The 16,051-nt window shown below is 48.4% G+C and overlaps 1 protein-coding gene and 1 long non-coding RNA gene across 5 annotated transcripts in view; one reads left to right on the plus strand and one right to left on the minus strand.

The window, feature by feature from the left end:
• The window catches only part of LOC144507797 (uncharacterized), a 266,778-nt gene that overhangs the window by 95,787 nt on the left and 154,940 nt on the right, over positions 1–16,051 (plus strand). The window lies entirely within an intron of this gene.
• Positions 1–16,051, minus strand: part of kri1 (KRI1 homolog) — a 57,744-nt gene that overhangs the window by 17,786 nt on the left and 23,907 nt on the right. For 2 of the 4 annotated variants that reach the window (XM_078235051.1, XM_078235049.1), the window contains exons 10-14: positions 8,245–8,377; positions 6,548–6,643; positions 4,507–4,677; positions 4,309–4,384; positions 3,176–3,294 (exon numbers count right to left, since the gene is read on the minus strand). In XM_078235051.1, the coding sequence (XP_078091177.1) occupies positions 3,176–3,294; positions 4,309–4,384; positions 4,507–4,677; positions 6,548–6,643; positions 8,245–8,377 (595 nt within the window). The remainder of the gene's footprint in view (positions 1–3,175; positions 3,295–4,308; positions 4,385–4,506; positions 4,678–6,547; positions 6,644–8,244; positions 8,378–16,051) is intronic. The other 2 variants (XM_078235052.1, XM_078235050.1) reach the window with 1 other exon arrangement.

Here is a 16,051-nt window from a genome sequence, read left to right on the forward strand (position 1 = left end):
CTTTCAGTGCCTACGCTGCGGCCAGAGTGCAGAGCTACTGTGCAGGACAGACAAGAACAAAGGCACTTTACAAGCCCCTCCGACAGTGTCTGTGCCGAGTCTGGGCAGCACGGTGGCACCGTGGGGTTAGCACTGCTGCCTCACAGCGCCGGGGACCCGGGTTCAATTCTGGCCTCGGGTCGCTATCTGCGTGAAGCATTCTGCGTGGGCTTCCTCCGGGTACTCTGGTTTCCTCCCGCAGTCCAAAGGTGTGCGGGTTAGGTTGATTGGCCATGATAAGTTGACCCTCGTGTCAGGGGGATCAGCAGGGTAAATATGTGAGGTTAGGGGAATAGGGCCTGGGTGGGATTGTGGTCGGTGCAGACTCTTTGGGCCGAATGGCCTCCTTCTGCACTGTAGGGATTCTATGATTTTCTCCCAAAGTCTTCAATCCCCTCGCCTCTGAAGGCATGGATTCAAGCTGTGAGGTTTCACAGGTAATGGCTGCTCTGAGCAAGCACGGATAACGTGCGCGCAGACAGGAGTGGGACATCGACTCTTGTTAACAGACCACAGGGATTGAACCTGCGATCTTCAATGATCTGAGGGCTACCCAGACTGTATGGCCCTGCCACCGGAGTGTGTGCGCCAGCCTCAGGTGTGCACAGGATTGGGCACAACTGCCATGTCATCTAAAACCATCACTCATACAGGAAGAATAGCCTGTTGGGCACGACAGCAGCAGGCTAGTGACATCCATGAACCTGGACCTCAGTACCTTCACTGCAGGAAGGGAGAAAGTAGGGATTAAAAGTAATGAACATCTCCCTCATTGGATCATCAGCCAACCATTGGGACAGATGCCTTATCGGGCAGCGCAAACAACTGCAGATTTGTCAGCAGCCCAAGTTCAAAGTGATTATTTTAAATGGATTAATAATACCTGTGAATCATAGAATCCCAACAGTGCAGGAGGAGGCCATTCGGCCCATCGAGCCTGCACTGACATCAATCCCACCCAGGGCCTATCCCTGTAACCCACATATTTACCCTGCTAATTCCCCCGACACTAAGTGGCAATTTACCATGGCCAATCAACCTAACCAGCACATCTTTGGATTGTGGGAGGAAACCGGAGCACCCGGAGGAAACCCACACAGACACAGGGAGAACGTGCGAACTCCACAGTGAGCCAAGCTGGGAATCAAACTCAGGTCGCTGGCTCTGTGAGGCAGCAGTGCTAACCACTGTGCCACCGTGCTGCCCCTGAAGTTTATTTATTAGTGTCACAAGTAGGCTTACATTAACACTGCAATGAAGTTACTGTGAAAATCCCCTGGTCGCCACACTCTGGAGCCTGTTTGGGTACACTAGGCAGAATTTAGCGTGGCCAATGCACCTAACCAGCACGTCCTTTTTTTTGGACAGCGGGAGGAAACCGGAGCATCCGGAGCAAACCCACGCAGACATCGGGGAGAACGTGCAGACTCCGCACAGACAGTGACTCAAGGCCGGAATCGAACCTGGGTCCATTGCGCTGTGAGGCAGCAGTGCTAACCACTGTACCACCGTGCCGCCCCCAATTGTGTAACAATAGTTCACACATGAATGCAAGATGATGCCGAGTTAACTACATTTGGGATTTTAACATCTAGGTTCAGATCTTCGTTTCCAATGGAAATCATAGAAACCCTACAGTGCGGAAGGAGGCCATTCGGCCCATCGAGTCTGCACCGACCACAATCCCACCCAGGCCCGATCCCCACATATTTTACCCGCTAATCCCTCTAACCTACGCATCTCAGGACTCTAAGGGGCAATTTTTAACCTGGCCAATCAACCTAACCCGCACATCTTTGGACTGTGGGAGGAAACCGGAGCACCCGGAGGAAACCCACGCAGACACGAGGAGAATGTGCAAACTCCACACAGACAGTGACCCGAGCCGGGAATCGAACCCAGGAGGTGTGAACTGAGTCGCAAAACACTGAACTTCAGTTTTTTTTTGGCTGGAAAATAATATTCCTGTGCCTTTCTGACCCCACCCCATTTTTGGTCAGGCAGGTCTTTGGCACATCTTTCCCAAGGTCAGGATCCCCAACTAAAGGAAAACATGCATTTCCTCCCACACAATTTCCAACTGCTACTGTGAGCTTTGGATAGATATTTTTTAAAAACACCTTGGAGAGTTTGTGACCACTGGGTCGCACTCATACTGCTAAGGAGTTGGAAACATTCTAAAAGGCAAGTGTAAAATGTTATGCAACCTTCAAATGTCACGATTAAATGCTGGATTGGAATGCAAATGTATTTTCATTGCAACCATTCATTATTGGGATCTGACCTGCAAAACATAAGGTGACCATTATATTGGCCACCATTGTGCAAGTGTTGTCATGCATTACAGTACTTTTTCCACTGGAAAAACACACTAAAAGTCCCATCAGTCTCTGCTGTCATGTTTGGTGCTGTGATTTAAATTGACTGACAGTTTAAAAAAAATACTGCTCTAGAAAGTTGAAATAAATCTCTGAAACTTCTCCTCTCCGTTGATTGACGGACAGTCTGCCTCGAAATGGAAGTGGGGCAGCATTCAGTTCTGTCAGTTTCAAGCAATGTAACTGGAAGATATTGTTATGACAGCTATAGCCAATGAATGCTTGGTTGGGTTTCAAAAGCCTATAATGGCATCAGCTCAGCAAGTGGCCTGACGATCCAATAATGATTGACACTTTTAAGAGGCTGTAATAACAGAATATGCCATTGATGTGTTTGGTTACAAACCGAATAGGCATTTTGAGAACTTTATTTAAATACAGGAAGTTTTTAAAAAAACCAATATCAATGATAAGCCAGTTTGAATTCAGGGTTGTGCTTTAGATTGGTAGAGGTTTAATTTTTTCCAATGATTTTAAAGCAGTTGCCATTGTTATTGTATGGTTCCTGAGACTGTACATAGTGGATGTTGGGTGAGTGACTATGGAGGGTAGATGGGGACATGGAGGTGGCATGGACAATCTGAGGTGGCAAAGGAGGATGCAGTTTAAGGAGATTTTAAAATGTTAGGAGCAGAAGATTCCTCCAACAGGAAGGGCCAGCAAATCCCACCCTTAGAGTGGGAAATTTCTATAGTGCTAATTTAATTTTGAAGCAAAATCAATTCACAATCAAGGAATTCAAATCAAGCACAGCTTACAATAAAATCCGGATCATCACAGTGTGGTTCATAACTCTCCTGCTGCCACTGTTCTTCTCCCATTCCCTCAGTGTCATCATCTTCCCTTCCTGTCCACGTGTCCCAATTCCACTCATCTGCTAGAAATGTAAATAAGAATTGCAATTAATTGATGGTGAAATCTTACCATAAAAAATGGAGGAGTGTTTTTTCAGCAAGAAAACCGACCTGCTCCTCTCCAGAGAAAGTGGTCGATTCTCTCTCCAGATCTTACGACATCTTTTCCACATTCGCCGGCCAGCATTCTGATCTGGCACCTGGATGCGAGCCACCCCCACATCCCCTCCACCTGTTCCTCCATGCCCCAGCCTCCTCCATCGGCCACCTCCCTCGCTCCCTCCCTCTCATCTGTCCCTACCCCCCCACCCTGTCCTTCCCCCTTCTTCTACTCTTCCCACTACCTCTCCCCATCCCCCACGCCTCCTCTCTCTCTCCTCCAGACCCTTCCCCACCACACCCCCTCACTCCCTATCCCGGCGTCCCCTCTCTCCGTGGCCACCCTGGCCCTCCCCCACATGCCACCTCCCTCCCCGCCCCCACACCTCCTCCCTCCTCGACCCCACCCCACCTCTCTCCCCACCCCCCCATGCCCCTTCTCTCTTCTCTCCCCTTCACCCCGCTCTCTTCCATCTCCCGATCTGCCCCACTCCCTCTCCCCCACCCCACGCACCACCTCAACCCCCCCCCTTCCCTCTCCCCTTTCCACACCGCCCCCCCCCAGTCCATCCTATTCCCCTTCCCTCTCTCCCGACATTTTCCATCTACCCCCTCCCAGCCCCGTCCCCTCTCCCCCAACCACCCTCCTGCCCTCTCTCCTCCACCGTCCTGCTTGTGCCCCCCTGCCCCATCTCCCTTCCCCTCCCCGTCCTCTTCCTTCCAACTCATTCCTCACGCTCCTCTCACCCCCCCTCTTTTCCACCCTTCCCTCTCCCCCTCCCATGACCCCCACTCTCCATTCTCCCCTTCCCTCTTCCCCCCCATCTCCCCTACCCTCTCCCCCTCCCCAGATCCCCCTCTCCTCTCCCACTCCACCTCCCCACCCCCCTGTCCCCCCTCTCTCTCCCCTTCCTCCCCCTTCCCTCCGAATTATTTACCACCGAATTCCGCCTCATTCTCAAACTGTGGTTTCTGTTCATCTTCCACTCCATAATAGTCATCACTGAACAATTGCTGCGGGCAGAAAAAAAATAAAATCAATCAGAGAAAGTTTCCCCAGTCAGGAAAGTTTTTCGTAAAGTGGCAAAACCGGGTCCGCAAAGCGTGGTTTTTCAAGTTGAGTCTTGGTACCAAACCTGCATGAGCTGGTCGTGCTTGGCTGGGTCAAAGTCCTCCTCCAAGTGCTGTTCATTGAAACCCACAGTTTCATTTCCCGTTATCTCCTTCAACCGGTCCAGCTTGTTGATTATCTCCATCCTCTTCAGCTTCTTCAGCTGCTTCAACTCCTCTTGCTTCTTTTCCTTCTCCTAAAGCACGGGAACAAAATTCAGAAGTTTGTTTGTGGAGCTTTGCTGGGCTGACCAGCACTCAGTAATTTTCCCTGTTGAGTTTGGATGTTTTTTCAAAAAATTCATTCATGGGATGTGGGGCGTCACTGGCTCGGCCAACATCTATTGTCCATCCCTAATTGCCCCTTTCAGAAGGTGGTGGTGAGCCGCCTTCTTGATCCGTTGCAAACCCTGTGGTGTAGGTACACCCACAATGCTGTTAGGGAGGAATTTTGACCCAGCGACAGTGAAGGAATGGTAATATATTTCCAAGTCAGGATGGTGAGTGACTTGAGAGAGGAACTTTCAGGTGCTCTCATTTACCTGCTATACTTATCTTTCAGATGGTCAAAGGTCATGAAACTGGAAGGAGCTGTCTAAGGAGTCTTGGTGAGTTCCTGCCGTGCATCTTGTAGATGGCACAACACTGCTGCTACTATGCATTGGGAGTGAAGGGAGTGAATGTTTGCAGAGGGATGCCAATCAAGAGGGCTGCTTTGTCCTGGATGGTATCAAGCTTCTTGAGTGTTGTTGGAGCTGCACCCATCCAGGTACGGGACTCACTCCTCACTTGTGCTTTATAGATAGTGGGCAAGGTTTGGGGAGGGTGGAGGTGAAGTATATGCTGCAGGATTCCTAGCCTCTGACCTGTTCTTGTAGCCACAATATTTATATGACTAGTCCAGCTAAATTTCTGGTCAATGCATGTGGATAGTGGAGATTCAGCAATTGAACGTCGAGGAGTGAAGATTCGTTCTCTCTTGTTGGAGATGGTCATTACCTGGCACTTGTGTGGTGTGATGGCTACTTGCCACTTGTCAGCCCAAGCCTGATGCTATCCAGGCTTCGCTGCATTTATATATGGACATCTTCAGTATGAGAGGTCATGAATGGTGCTGAATGTTGTGCAATCAGTGAACATCCCCACTACTGGCCTTATGGTGGAAGGAAGGTCACTGATGAAGATGGTTGGGCCTAGGACACTACTAAGAACACCTGCAGTGATGTCTTGCAGCCGAGAAAACTGACCTCCAACAACCACAATCATCTTCCTTTGGTATGACTCCAACCAGTGGAAAATTCTCCCCTGATTCCCATCAACTCCCAGTTGTGCTGGGGCTCTTTGGCTACATTCAGTTAAACGTGGCGTTGGTGTCAACTTTCACCGCACCTCTGGAGTTCTGCTCTTCTGTCCATGCTTGAACGAAGGTTGAAATGAGATCAGGAGCGGAGGGGCCCTGGCAGAACCCAAACTGAGCGTCGGTGAGCAGGTTATTGCTAAGCAAGTGCCGCTTGATAGCACAGTCGATGACATCTTCTATCTATATTTACTGATGATGGATGTTTAGGGATTTCCCAGGCACAGTGTGACGCACCATGCGCCAGATTGTGGGCGTTTACTCCTCCGTGTTGCAAAATGCTAGTCCGTTGTGTATCTGAAGGAGCGGACTGTGGGATGGGAGGCGAGGGCTGTGCTTCCTCCAGTGAGAGAAAAAAGGTTGACCTTTATGCAGTGTGTGGGTGAGACTGTACAGGACTGTTTCATACAGCGGGGAGGTAGCCAAGACTATCGCTGGGTTAAAGTGCAGTACTTACAAAATGGATTTAAACTGGGGGACACATGCGCAATACATTCTGCACTCTCTCATTTCTTTCTCTATAAACGTATGCTTTGTCTGGATAGCGCGCAAGAAACAATACTTTTCACTGTATGCTAATACATGTGACAACAATAAATCAAATCAAAACAACCAGTAGGAAATCTGTGGAGGAATATTCCAAACCCATCCACAGGCGGCCATTCAACTTTCATTGTAATTTTAAATCAAATAAAAAAAAAGACACTTACCTTTTTCTTCCTTTCCTTAATTTCTTCTCTTTTGCGCTTCCTCCTATCGTCCTTTGCTCTGACTGAGGTTGCGACTGTTCTTGGATATGATTTTATCTTCAAAAGAGGAAGGAATGCATCAGCGTTTCGGAGGGCCACAAAGCCGATGACTATATTTTAAAACAATCAGAATGCCAAGCTGAGAGTTCTAGGAGCGCACACTGCCTTTTCACTGCTGCTTTGCCACAGGTCTGTGCGGGCAAGGAGTAGAGCAGAAAGGCGATTGAAAATACCATTTTATTTTGGATTGGGAGCTCTTGTCGTACAGGAAGAATGCTAAGCAAAGTTAAATAACATTCAATACACCAAACACAAAACGTACATGTTAGTGCGTCTACCTTCACGGTTATAAACTGCTCTGTCAATGTATCCCGTTGAATTTTCTGCATCAGCTGTCATAGGAACATAAGAATTGGGAGCAGAAGTGGGCAAGTTCAGCCCTTCGAGCCTGCTCCGCCATTCAATCAGATCATGGCTGATCTCTCCCTGGTCTCAAATCCACCTCCCCACCTCTTCCCCATATCCCTGTCACAATTACAGGGAAAATTTAAGGATTATGGGGAGATTATAGCGCTTGATTGTATAGCCCTGTCAAAGAGCTGGAACAGGCACGACAGGACGAATGGCCTCCTCTTTATGCCATAAAATTCCCTAATTTTATCAATGGTGCTCAAGGTCCGTCTACCCGGGAGCAAGCTTCAGAAATCTATTTATATTATTGAAATATGTACACTCCTGTTCTATTTTCAAAACTAAACTGGATATTTATGGCTCTCTCCCATTCCTTACATCTTTTCTCATATCACGCAACAGCACAAGGGCAAACCTATCACCTACTCATCAGGAGCACTCTTGCCACCTTTTCTGGAAACCACCGAGGCAGCAGGGTGGCACAGTGGTTAGCACTGCCGCCTCACAGCGCCAGGGACCCAGGCTCAAATCCGGGCTTGGGTCACTGTCTGTGTGGAGTTTGCACGTTCTCCCCATGTCTGCGTGGGCTTCCTGTTTCCTCCCACAGTCCAAAGATGAGCGGGTTAGGTTGATTGGCCGTGCTAAATTGACCCTAGTGTCAGGGGGATTAGCTAGGGTAAATGTGTGGGGTTACGGGAATAGGGCCTGGGTGGGACAGTGGCCAGTACAGACTCGATGGGCCGAATGGCCTCTTTCTGTACTGTAGGGATTCAATGATTCCATAAATATCTCCCACTTTCTATGCCTTTTAGCTTTGACAAAGGGTCATCCGGACTCAAAACGTCAGCTCTTTTCTCTCCTCACTGATGCTGCCAGACCTGCTGAGATTTTCCAGCACTTTCCCTTTGTGATCTCTCTTTCCTGGGCAGCCCTGCTTCATGTGAGAGCTGATATATAGTCAGGCTGTGGTTGAGCCTGATACTGTCAAGGGCAGTGATAGAGGGCAGGAATCCTTTGTCAATTCTTTCCTGCTCCCCCCCCCACCTCTACCAAGGGGGTGCCGAGTCCAACTTTAGAGCCCCTTCCACTAGCCAGGACCAGGATGGCTTTATGCAGCTCACTCAGCAGAACAAACAGGGAATGCGGGACTTTACTTAAATCTATAAATAAAAGAGCAGCTGTTGGAAATCGAGACCCACAAAGCCAGAGATGAAATGTGACCCATAGACAAACAGTTATCGGCTTACAAATTCTGCATCGGGCTCTTCGAATCTGAAGTTATATTTTCTTTCAAAGTCCTCCTGCCTCCTCAGGAATTGCTCCCCATCATCTTCAGAGTCGTCCACTTCATCCTGAACAATCTCATCATAGGTAGGAATTCTTCGAGATCAAAACAAGGAAACAGGAAACAAATCATAAGCTTGCATCAACCTGCCTAAAATGGAGGGAGCTGCATTGGTACGACAGGAAAAAAAAATCCACTCGTTCTATATATGAACGCACAAACAAGTGTGTGGGTAAACGAGCAGGGGCATCTTTCTCTGCCCCCCCCCCACCACCCCTCCTCTCCCCTCCGCCCCCCCCCCCCCCCCCTCCCTCCCTCTCAATGTCAAAACATTGAAACATAGAAAACAGGAGCAGGAGGAGGTCATCTGGCCCTTCGAGCCTGCTCCGCCATTCGTTACGACCATGACTGATCATCAAAACAAGGTACACATCGTCATTTTACACAAGAATCTCAATGAACCAGCTGATGCACAGAATGATTGATCCTAATATAAACCTAGAATGGGTGGTTCCTTGAAACATACTTGACAGAGTTTCTGAGTCAGTTTTTTTTATTCATTCATGGGACATGGGCGTTGCTGGCTGGGTTAGCATTTATTGCCCATCCCTAGTTGCCCTTTGGAGGGCAGTTGAGAGTCAACCACATTGCTGTGGCTCTGGAGTGACATGTAGGCCAGACAAGGCAAGGACGGCAGATTTCCTTCCGTGAAGGACATTCGTGAACCAGATGGGTCTTTCAAAAGGTGAGTAAAAGCAGTTAAGCTGCCCTAGAGTGTACAAGTTTAAGAACACATTTCAGGGGGAAGAGGAGGAGGAGGCAAGTGAAGGTTTTGATTTTTGCAGATTAAGACTTGGCTTGAATGTCTCCCTCTGCTGCCGCTAGCATCCTGCATGAAGCGGACAGTGACAATGCAGTTCCTAGTCTAGTATGCCAATGTCACGCAGGGACCAAATATTTTTTTCTGGTTTAACTGGATAGACTGGTGCAATGTAGGGTGCTTCTAGTTTACAATTGCTCCATTACCAAAGCTGATGCCTCTCTGTTGAGATATAGTTGGAAAATCCTCTGTTTGTACGTACTCATTGGAGTTTAGAAGGATGAGGGGGGAATCTTATTGAAACTTACGGGATACTGCGAGGCCTGGATAGGGCGGACGTGGAGAGGATGTTTCCACGAGTAGGAAAAACTAGAACCAGAGGGCACAACCTCAGGCTAAAGGGACGATCCTTTAAAACAGAGATGAGGAGGAATTTCTTCAGCCAGAGAATGGTGAATCGGTGGAACTCTTTGCTGCAGAAAGGCTGTGGAGGCCGGGTCATTGAGTGTCTTTAAGACAGAGATAGATAGGTTCTTGATTAATAAGGGGACCAGGGGTTATGGGGAAAAGGCAGGAGAATGGGGATGGGAAAAATATTAGCCATGATTGAATGGCAGAGCAGACTCGATGGGCCGAGTGGCCTAATTCTGCCCCTATGTCTTATGGTCTCATGGTATATAGGCCTAAAACTTGATAATTGGCAGGATATCCGATTGCTGTGCGGGGCATTTACAGCAGAGCTCAATATGACTTTAGCATGAAGGTCAAATTTTGTCTGCATACTCTAGTCTAATTATTTCATAACCTTTAATCCCGCTTAATCTGAAGGTAACTCTCAAATTTGACACAATGTTTGAAACATTACTGGACTTTGATTTTAAAATCTTTAATTTTTTCTGTTCCGGTCTTGAAGGGATCTACTTCTGCTGATGCAGTTTTATCTGCACTGGCAACCAAATGGCTACGGGGCTTCAGCCAAAAAACCTGACTATTGAAACATAAAGGTTATCACTGTCGAGCCTGGCATTGTATCCACCTGCGGTTTATCAACTGGCAAACAGCAGGAATTATGTCATTCAAAGTAAATCTACACTTTTCCCTCAATGGTTTCCATGAGTTTCACTTATACACTGGGTCAGGAGCAAGGCTGGAAACATCCCACTCTGATCTCCACCCATAACTCTTGCGGGAACAAAAACATAGAATCCCTACATTGCAGAAGGAGGCCATTCAGCCCGTCGAGTCTGCAACGGGAACAATCCCACCCAGGCTCCATCCCCGCAATTCCATTCATTTACCCTGCGACTCCCTCTAACCTACACATCTCCTGACACGAAGGGGGCAATTTACCATGGCCAGTGCACCTAACTCGCACATTTTTGGACTGTGGGAGGAAACTGGAGTACCCGGAGGAAATAGACTATCTGTTCATTGCTGTTTGTTGGAGGTTGCTTTGCGATAATTGGCTCACACTATTCGTTTAAAGTTTATTTATTAGTGTTACAAGTAGGCTTACATTAACACTGCAATGAAGTTACCGTGAAAATCCCCTAGTCGCCACACTCCGGCGCCTGTTCGGGTACACTAAGGGAGAATTTAGCACGGCCAATGCACCCTAACTAGCATGTCTTTCGGACTGTGGGAGGAAACCGGAGCACCCGGAAGAAACCCACGCAGGCACGGGGAGAATGTGCAAACTCCACACAGACAGTGACCCAAGCCGGGAATCGAACCAAGGTCCCTGACGCTGTGAGGCAGCAGTACTAACCACTGTGCCACCGTGCCGCCCTAAAGGAAAGGGACAAAACTGGAGACCAAGGTAAGATAATCACCATAGATCAAATTGGGAATTCAGAGGGACAAAAGCAGCAGATACATGGTAACACCACCATCTTCAAGCTTCCCCTCAAGCCTCACACAGTTCTGACTTGGAACTATATTGCCGTTCCTTCACTTCCTCTGGGTCTAACTTCCAACCCCCTTCCCAACAGCACGGCGGGTATTCCAACAACACTGCAGAGGCGGCTCAAGGTGGCCGCTCACAACCACCTTCTCAAGGGCAATTAAGGATGGGCAATAACAGGGGAGACTAGGACGCGGGGGCACAGCCTTAGAATAAAAGGGAGTCACTTTAGAACAGAGATGAGGAGAAATTTCTTCAGCCAGAGAGTGGTGGGTCTGTGGAATTCATTGCCACAGAGGGCTGTGGAGGCCGAGACGTTGAGCGTCTTCAAGACAGAAATTGATAAATTCTTGATTTCTCGAGGAATTAAGGGCTATGGGGAGAGAGCGGGTAAATGGAGTTGAAATCAACCATGATTGAATGGTGGAGTGGACTCGATGGGCCGAATGGCCTTACTTCCGCTCCTATGTCTTATGGTCTTAATAAATGCTGGTCTGGCCAGCGACACTCACATCCCACGAGCGAATAAATGATAAAATAATATAGGAGCTTCTTTACACAGATAGTGGTGAGAATATGGAGCTCGCTACCACAGGGAATGGTTGAGCTAAGTAGAGACGCAGTTATGGAGAGGCTGGATAATCACATGAGGGAGAAAGATTTAGGAGGGTTATGCAGAGAAGTTAGATGAGGAAAGATGGGAGAGAATTCAAATGTAGTAATAAAGACCAGAATGGACCAGTTGGGGGGGCGAATAACCCGTTTCTGTGCTAGATATCCCATGCAACCCAAAAGGAATAGCATGCAATCAGCACTGATGCACCACAGAACTATGAGCTATGTACATTCTGGAAGCTTCCATTTTGAGGTGGGTAATTAAGAACTGGAATCGGAAATGAAAGCAAAATACTGCGGATGTTGGAAATCTGAAATCTTAATGGACTAATTTTCTTCCCTTGTCAAGGGCTGGTGAGGCTTTGACCATTGAGTCAGGTGAGGTGAGCTAACACCCCACATATTATGGATTGGAACAAAGAGCCCCAGATAGTCTGTAGGGCAGAGTGATACGCCAGCTGATGAAGTTACCAAGCAAACTCACAAAGCTAATATTTACACATGGTGGTGCTGCCTTTGACAAGAGCATTTATCAACTAAAATTTGATTCACATTAGGCACAGACGACCAAAGGTTTGGATTAAAGGGGCATCAAAAGATGGAGAGAGAAGTCGAGAAGCAGATAGATGTAGAGAGGGTATTCCAGTGCTTTGGGGCTGGGCAGCAGAAGATACAGCCATCAATGAAAATTTGAGCTGTTCAAGAGGCCAGAACTGGAGAGGCACAGAAATTTACAAGGGCGGCACGGTGGCACAGTGGTTAGCACTGCTGCCTCACAGCTCCAGGACCTGGGTTTAATTCCAGCCTTGGGTGACTCTGTGTGTGTGTGTGTGTGTGTGTGTGTGTGTGTGTGTGTGTGGAGTTTGCACGTTCTCCCAGTGTCTGCGTGGGTTTCCTCCGGGTGCTCCGGTTTCCTCCCACAGTCCAAAGCCGTGTAGTTGGATTGGCCATGCTAAATTGCACCTTAGTGTCCAAAGATGTGTAGGTTAGGTGGATTGGCCACAAGAAATGTGTGGGGTTACAAGGATGAGGGGCCTGGGTAAGGTGTTCTGTTAGAGAGTCGATGCAGACTCGATGGGCCGAATGGCCCCCTTCTGCACTGTAGGGGTTCTATGACTCTATGACTGGAGGGGTGCAACAGCAGAACCTTCACCTGCATGAACTATTCCCCATCTTACAGCAGCAGGGGTTATGGGAGGGACATCGGCAGAGTGGGATGTCCCGAGACCCTCCCCTTCATCTAACCAAGGAGGGAAAAAAGTAATTATTTTTAAATTTTAAGATAGCAGTTTTGTAAATCCCGCTCATAGCCGTCTTATATCTCATTGGCCAAATCTTCTGAATGCACATGATTGGAATCAGGCAGTTGGATATTTACACCCACAGTCGGGAGGTCCCTGCACCCTCCCCTTGACCTGGGTTAGGTAAGCTCTCTTTTTGGAGGTAAGTATGTAATGTTTTAACTCTTAGAATAGCAGTTTTTAAATTCCCCGCTTGTCGCCAGCTAATATTTCATTGGACAAGACCTCAAAAGATAAATCTTTGCAAACCCTCCCCCTGACCCAGGTCAAGCAAGGGAGGGAAGAAAGTAATTTCGTAATGTATTTTTGAACACCCAGTTTCGTAATTCCCGCTCATCCTCAGGTTGCATTTAATTGGCCGGGACATCTGATGACTCGCTGAAGAAATTAGCCAACCAGGTTTCGAAACCAGCAGCAACTCATTATGCAACACTTCGGAGCAGCCAATCAACTGGACAGCTAAGCGCCTGAACTCAGTAAATTGTTGTTACTCCCTCAGGCAACACTGTGTCAAGGTTTCACACATCCTTTGTCCCAGGTGGCCGACCTGCCAATGCCCTAAACCTTGACATTCAACGGTTCACCCAAAGTTACATTCGGCGAGCTGCAGGAATCCGATTCGCAAGTTAGGAGTGAAGGAACCACAGTGTAGGAGGCACACCCAGCCTGTCCCTCCATTTGCTTACATTGTGACTGACTCCAGCCATAGAGAGCAGAATCCCCCACAGTGCATAAAAGAGGGCATTCGGTCCATCGAGTCTGCACCAACCCTCTCAACGAGCATCTTACCCACGCCCCCAAGCTCTATCCCTGTAACCCCGTACATTTACCATGGTTAATTCACACATTTGTACACTAAGGAAGACTTAGCATGGCCAATCACCTAACCTGCATTAACTTTGGACGCTAAGCGGCACAGTGGTTAGCACTGCTGCCTCGGAACACCAGAAACCCGGTTTGATTCCCGGCTTGGGTCACTGTCTGTGTGGAATCAGAGAATCAGAGCATCCCTACAGTGCAGAAGGAGGCCATTCGGCCCATTGAGTCTGCGCCGACCACATTCCCACCCAGGCCCTATCACCATAACCCCATGCATTTACCCAAGCTAGTGCCCCTGACACTAAGGGGCAATTTAGCATGGCCAATCCACCTAACCTACATATCTTTGGACTGTGGGAGGAAACTGTGGGACTGTGGGAGGAAACAACATGGCGTTTGCATGTTCTCCCCGTGTCTGCGTGGGTTCCCTCCGGGTGCTCCGGTTTCCTACCACAGTCCAAAGATGTGTGCATTAGGTGGATTGACCATGCTAAATTGCCCCTTAGTGTCAGGGGGACTAGCTAGTGTAAGTGCATGGGGTTATGGGGATAGGGCCTGGGTGGGATTGTGGTTGGTGCAGACTCGATAGGCTGAATGGCCTCCTTCTGCACTGTAGGATTCTATGATGAAGGGGCAATTTAGCATGGCCAATCCACCTAACCTGCACATCTTTGGATACTAAGAGGCAATTTAGCATGGCCAATCCACCTAATCCTCACATTTTTGAACCCTGGGCGGAAACCAGAGCAGCTGGAGGAAACCCACGCAGACACGGGGAGAACGTGCAAACTCCACACAGACAGTGACCCGAGGCCGGAATTGAACCCAGGTCCCTGGCACTGTGAGGCAGCAGTGCTAACCACTGTGCCACCGTGCAGCCCAATGCAGACTGATAGGGGCTCCATAGTATACCCCCTTTTACCTCAACCAAATGGCCATTTCTCATGTGCAAGGCCAGTGAATTGCAACATGCTATTCAGCTGTGAAGGGCACCACAGATAAAGGACCCTGACGCTGTTGCACCAATGTTTCAGTGGGGTGATCAGAAGCAGGAACTTTTGGCTGGTGGGTTTCCCCTCCTCAAGTCAAATTTACAGCAATTTTCCTTCAGAATAAAATTCTAACAGGATTAGGCAGGGTGGATTCAGAAAGAATGTTCCCGATGGTGGGGGAGTCCAGAGCTAGAGGGTCAGAGTTTGAGGATAAGGGGTAAACCTTTTAGGACTGAGGTGAGGAGAAATTTCTTCACCCAGAGGGTGGTGAATGTGTGGAATTCACTCCCACAGAAAGTAGTTGAGGCCAAAACGTTGTGTTGTAAGAGCTCCCATGGCAATATTTCAAAGAGCAGTGGCAACGTGCCTTTCCGTGTCCTGGGGCTGCACGGTGGCACAGTGGTTAGCACTGCTGCCCCACAGCGTCAGGGACCCCGGTTCAATTCCCGGCTTGGGTCACTGTCTGTGCGGAGTTTGCACATTCTCCCAGTGTCTGCGTGGGTTTCCTCCGGGTGCTCCGGTTTCCTCCCACAGTCTGAAAGATGTGCTGGTTAGGGTGCATTGACCCGAACAGGCGCCAGAGTGTGGCGATTAGGAGAATTTCACAGTAACTTCACTGCAGTGTCAATGTAAGCCTTATTTGTGACTAATAAATAAACTTTACTTTACTTTTTATTTACCCCTCAACCAGCATTATTAAGGTCAGATTATCTGGTCATTTATTGCTTTGCAGTTTGTGGGACCTTGCCGTTTGCAAATTGGTTACTGCAGTTCCTACATTACTGCCGTGACAACTCTTCAAAAGCACTTCATTGGCACTTGAGGTTAACCTGAAGTCGTGACAGGAATATAATCCCTGTTCCTCTATTACCCGTGTGGGCTGACTTACATCAGTCAATGCAATGTCTTGACTTTAAAATGATCATCCTTGTTTGTGAAGCATGGGGAGATAGCAGCGTTGTGGCAACGTCACTGAACTAGTAATCCAGAGGCCCAGGCTAATGGACACAGAGGACATGGGTTCAAATCCCACCATAGCAGCTGGCGGAATTTAAATTCAATTAATACATTTGGAATATTAAGATAGGCTCAGTAATGGTGACAGTTATCAGAGATCGCCCCATCTGGTTCACGAATTGGGGAAGGAAATCTGCCATCCTTACCCGGTCTGGCCTACATGTGACTCTTAACTGCCCTCTGAATTGGCCTAGCAAGCAACTCACTTCAAGGTCAATTAGGGATAGGCAACACATGCTGGGCTTGCCCCTATCCCATGAAACAATGAAGAAAGGGATCCCCCCCATAAACTCACCATCTCT

Source organism: Mustelus asterias, chromosome 19 (genome assembly GCF_964213995.1).
Source record: "Mustelus asterias chromosome 19, sMusAst1.hap1.1, whole genome shotgun sequence".
Taxonomy (NCBI): Eukaryota; Metazoa; Chordata; class Chondrichthyes; order Carcharhiniformes; family Triakidae; genus Mustelus; species Mustelus asterias.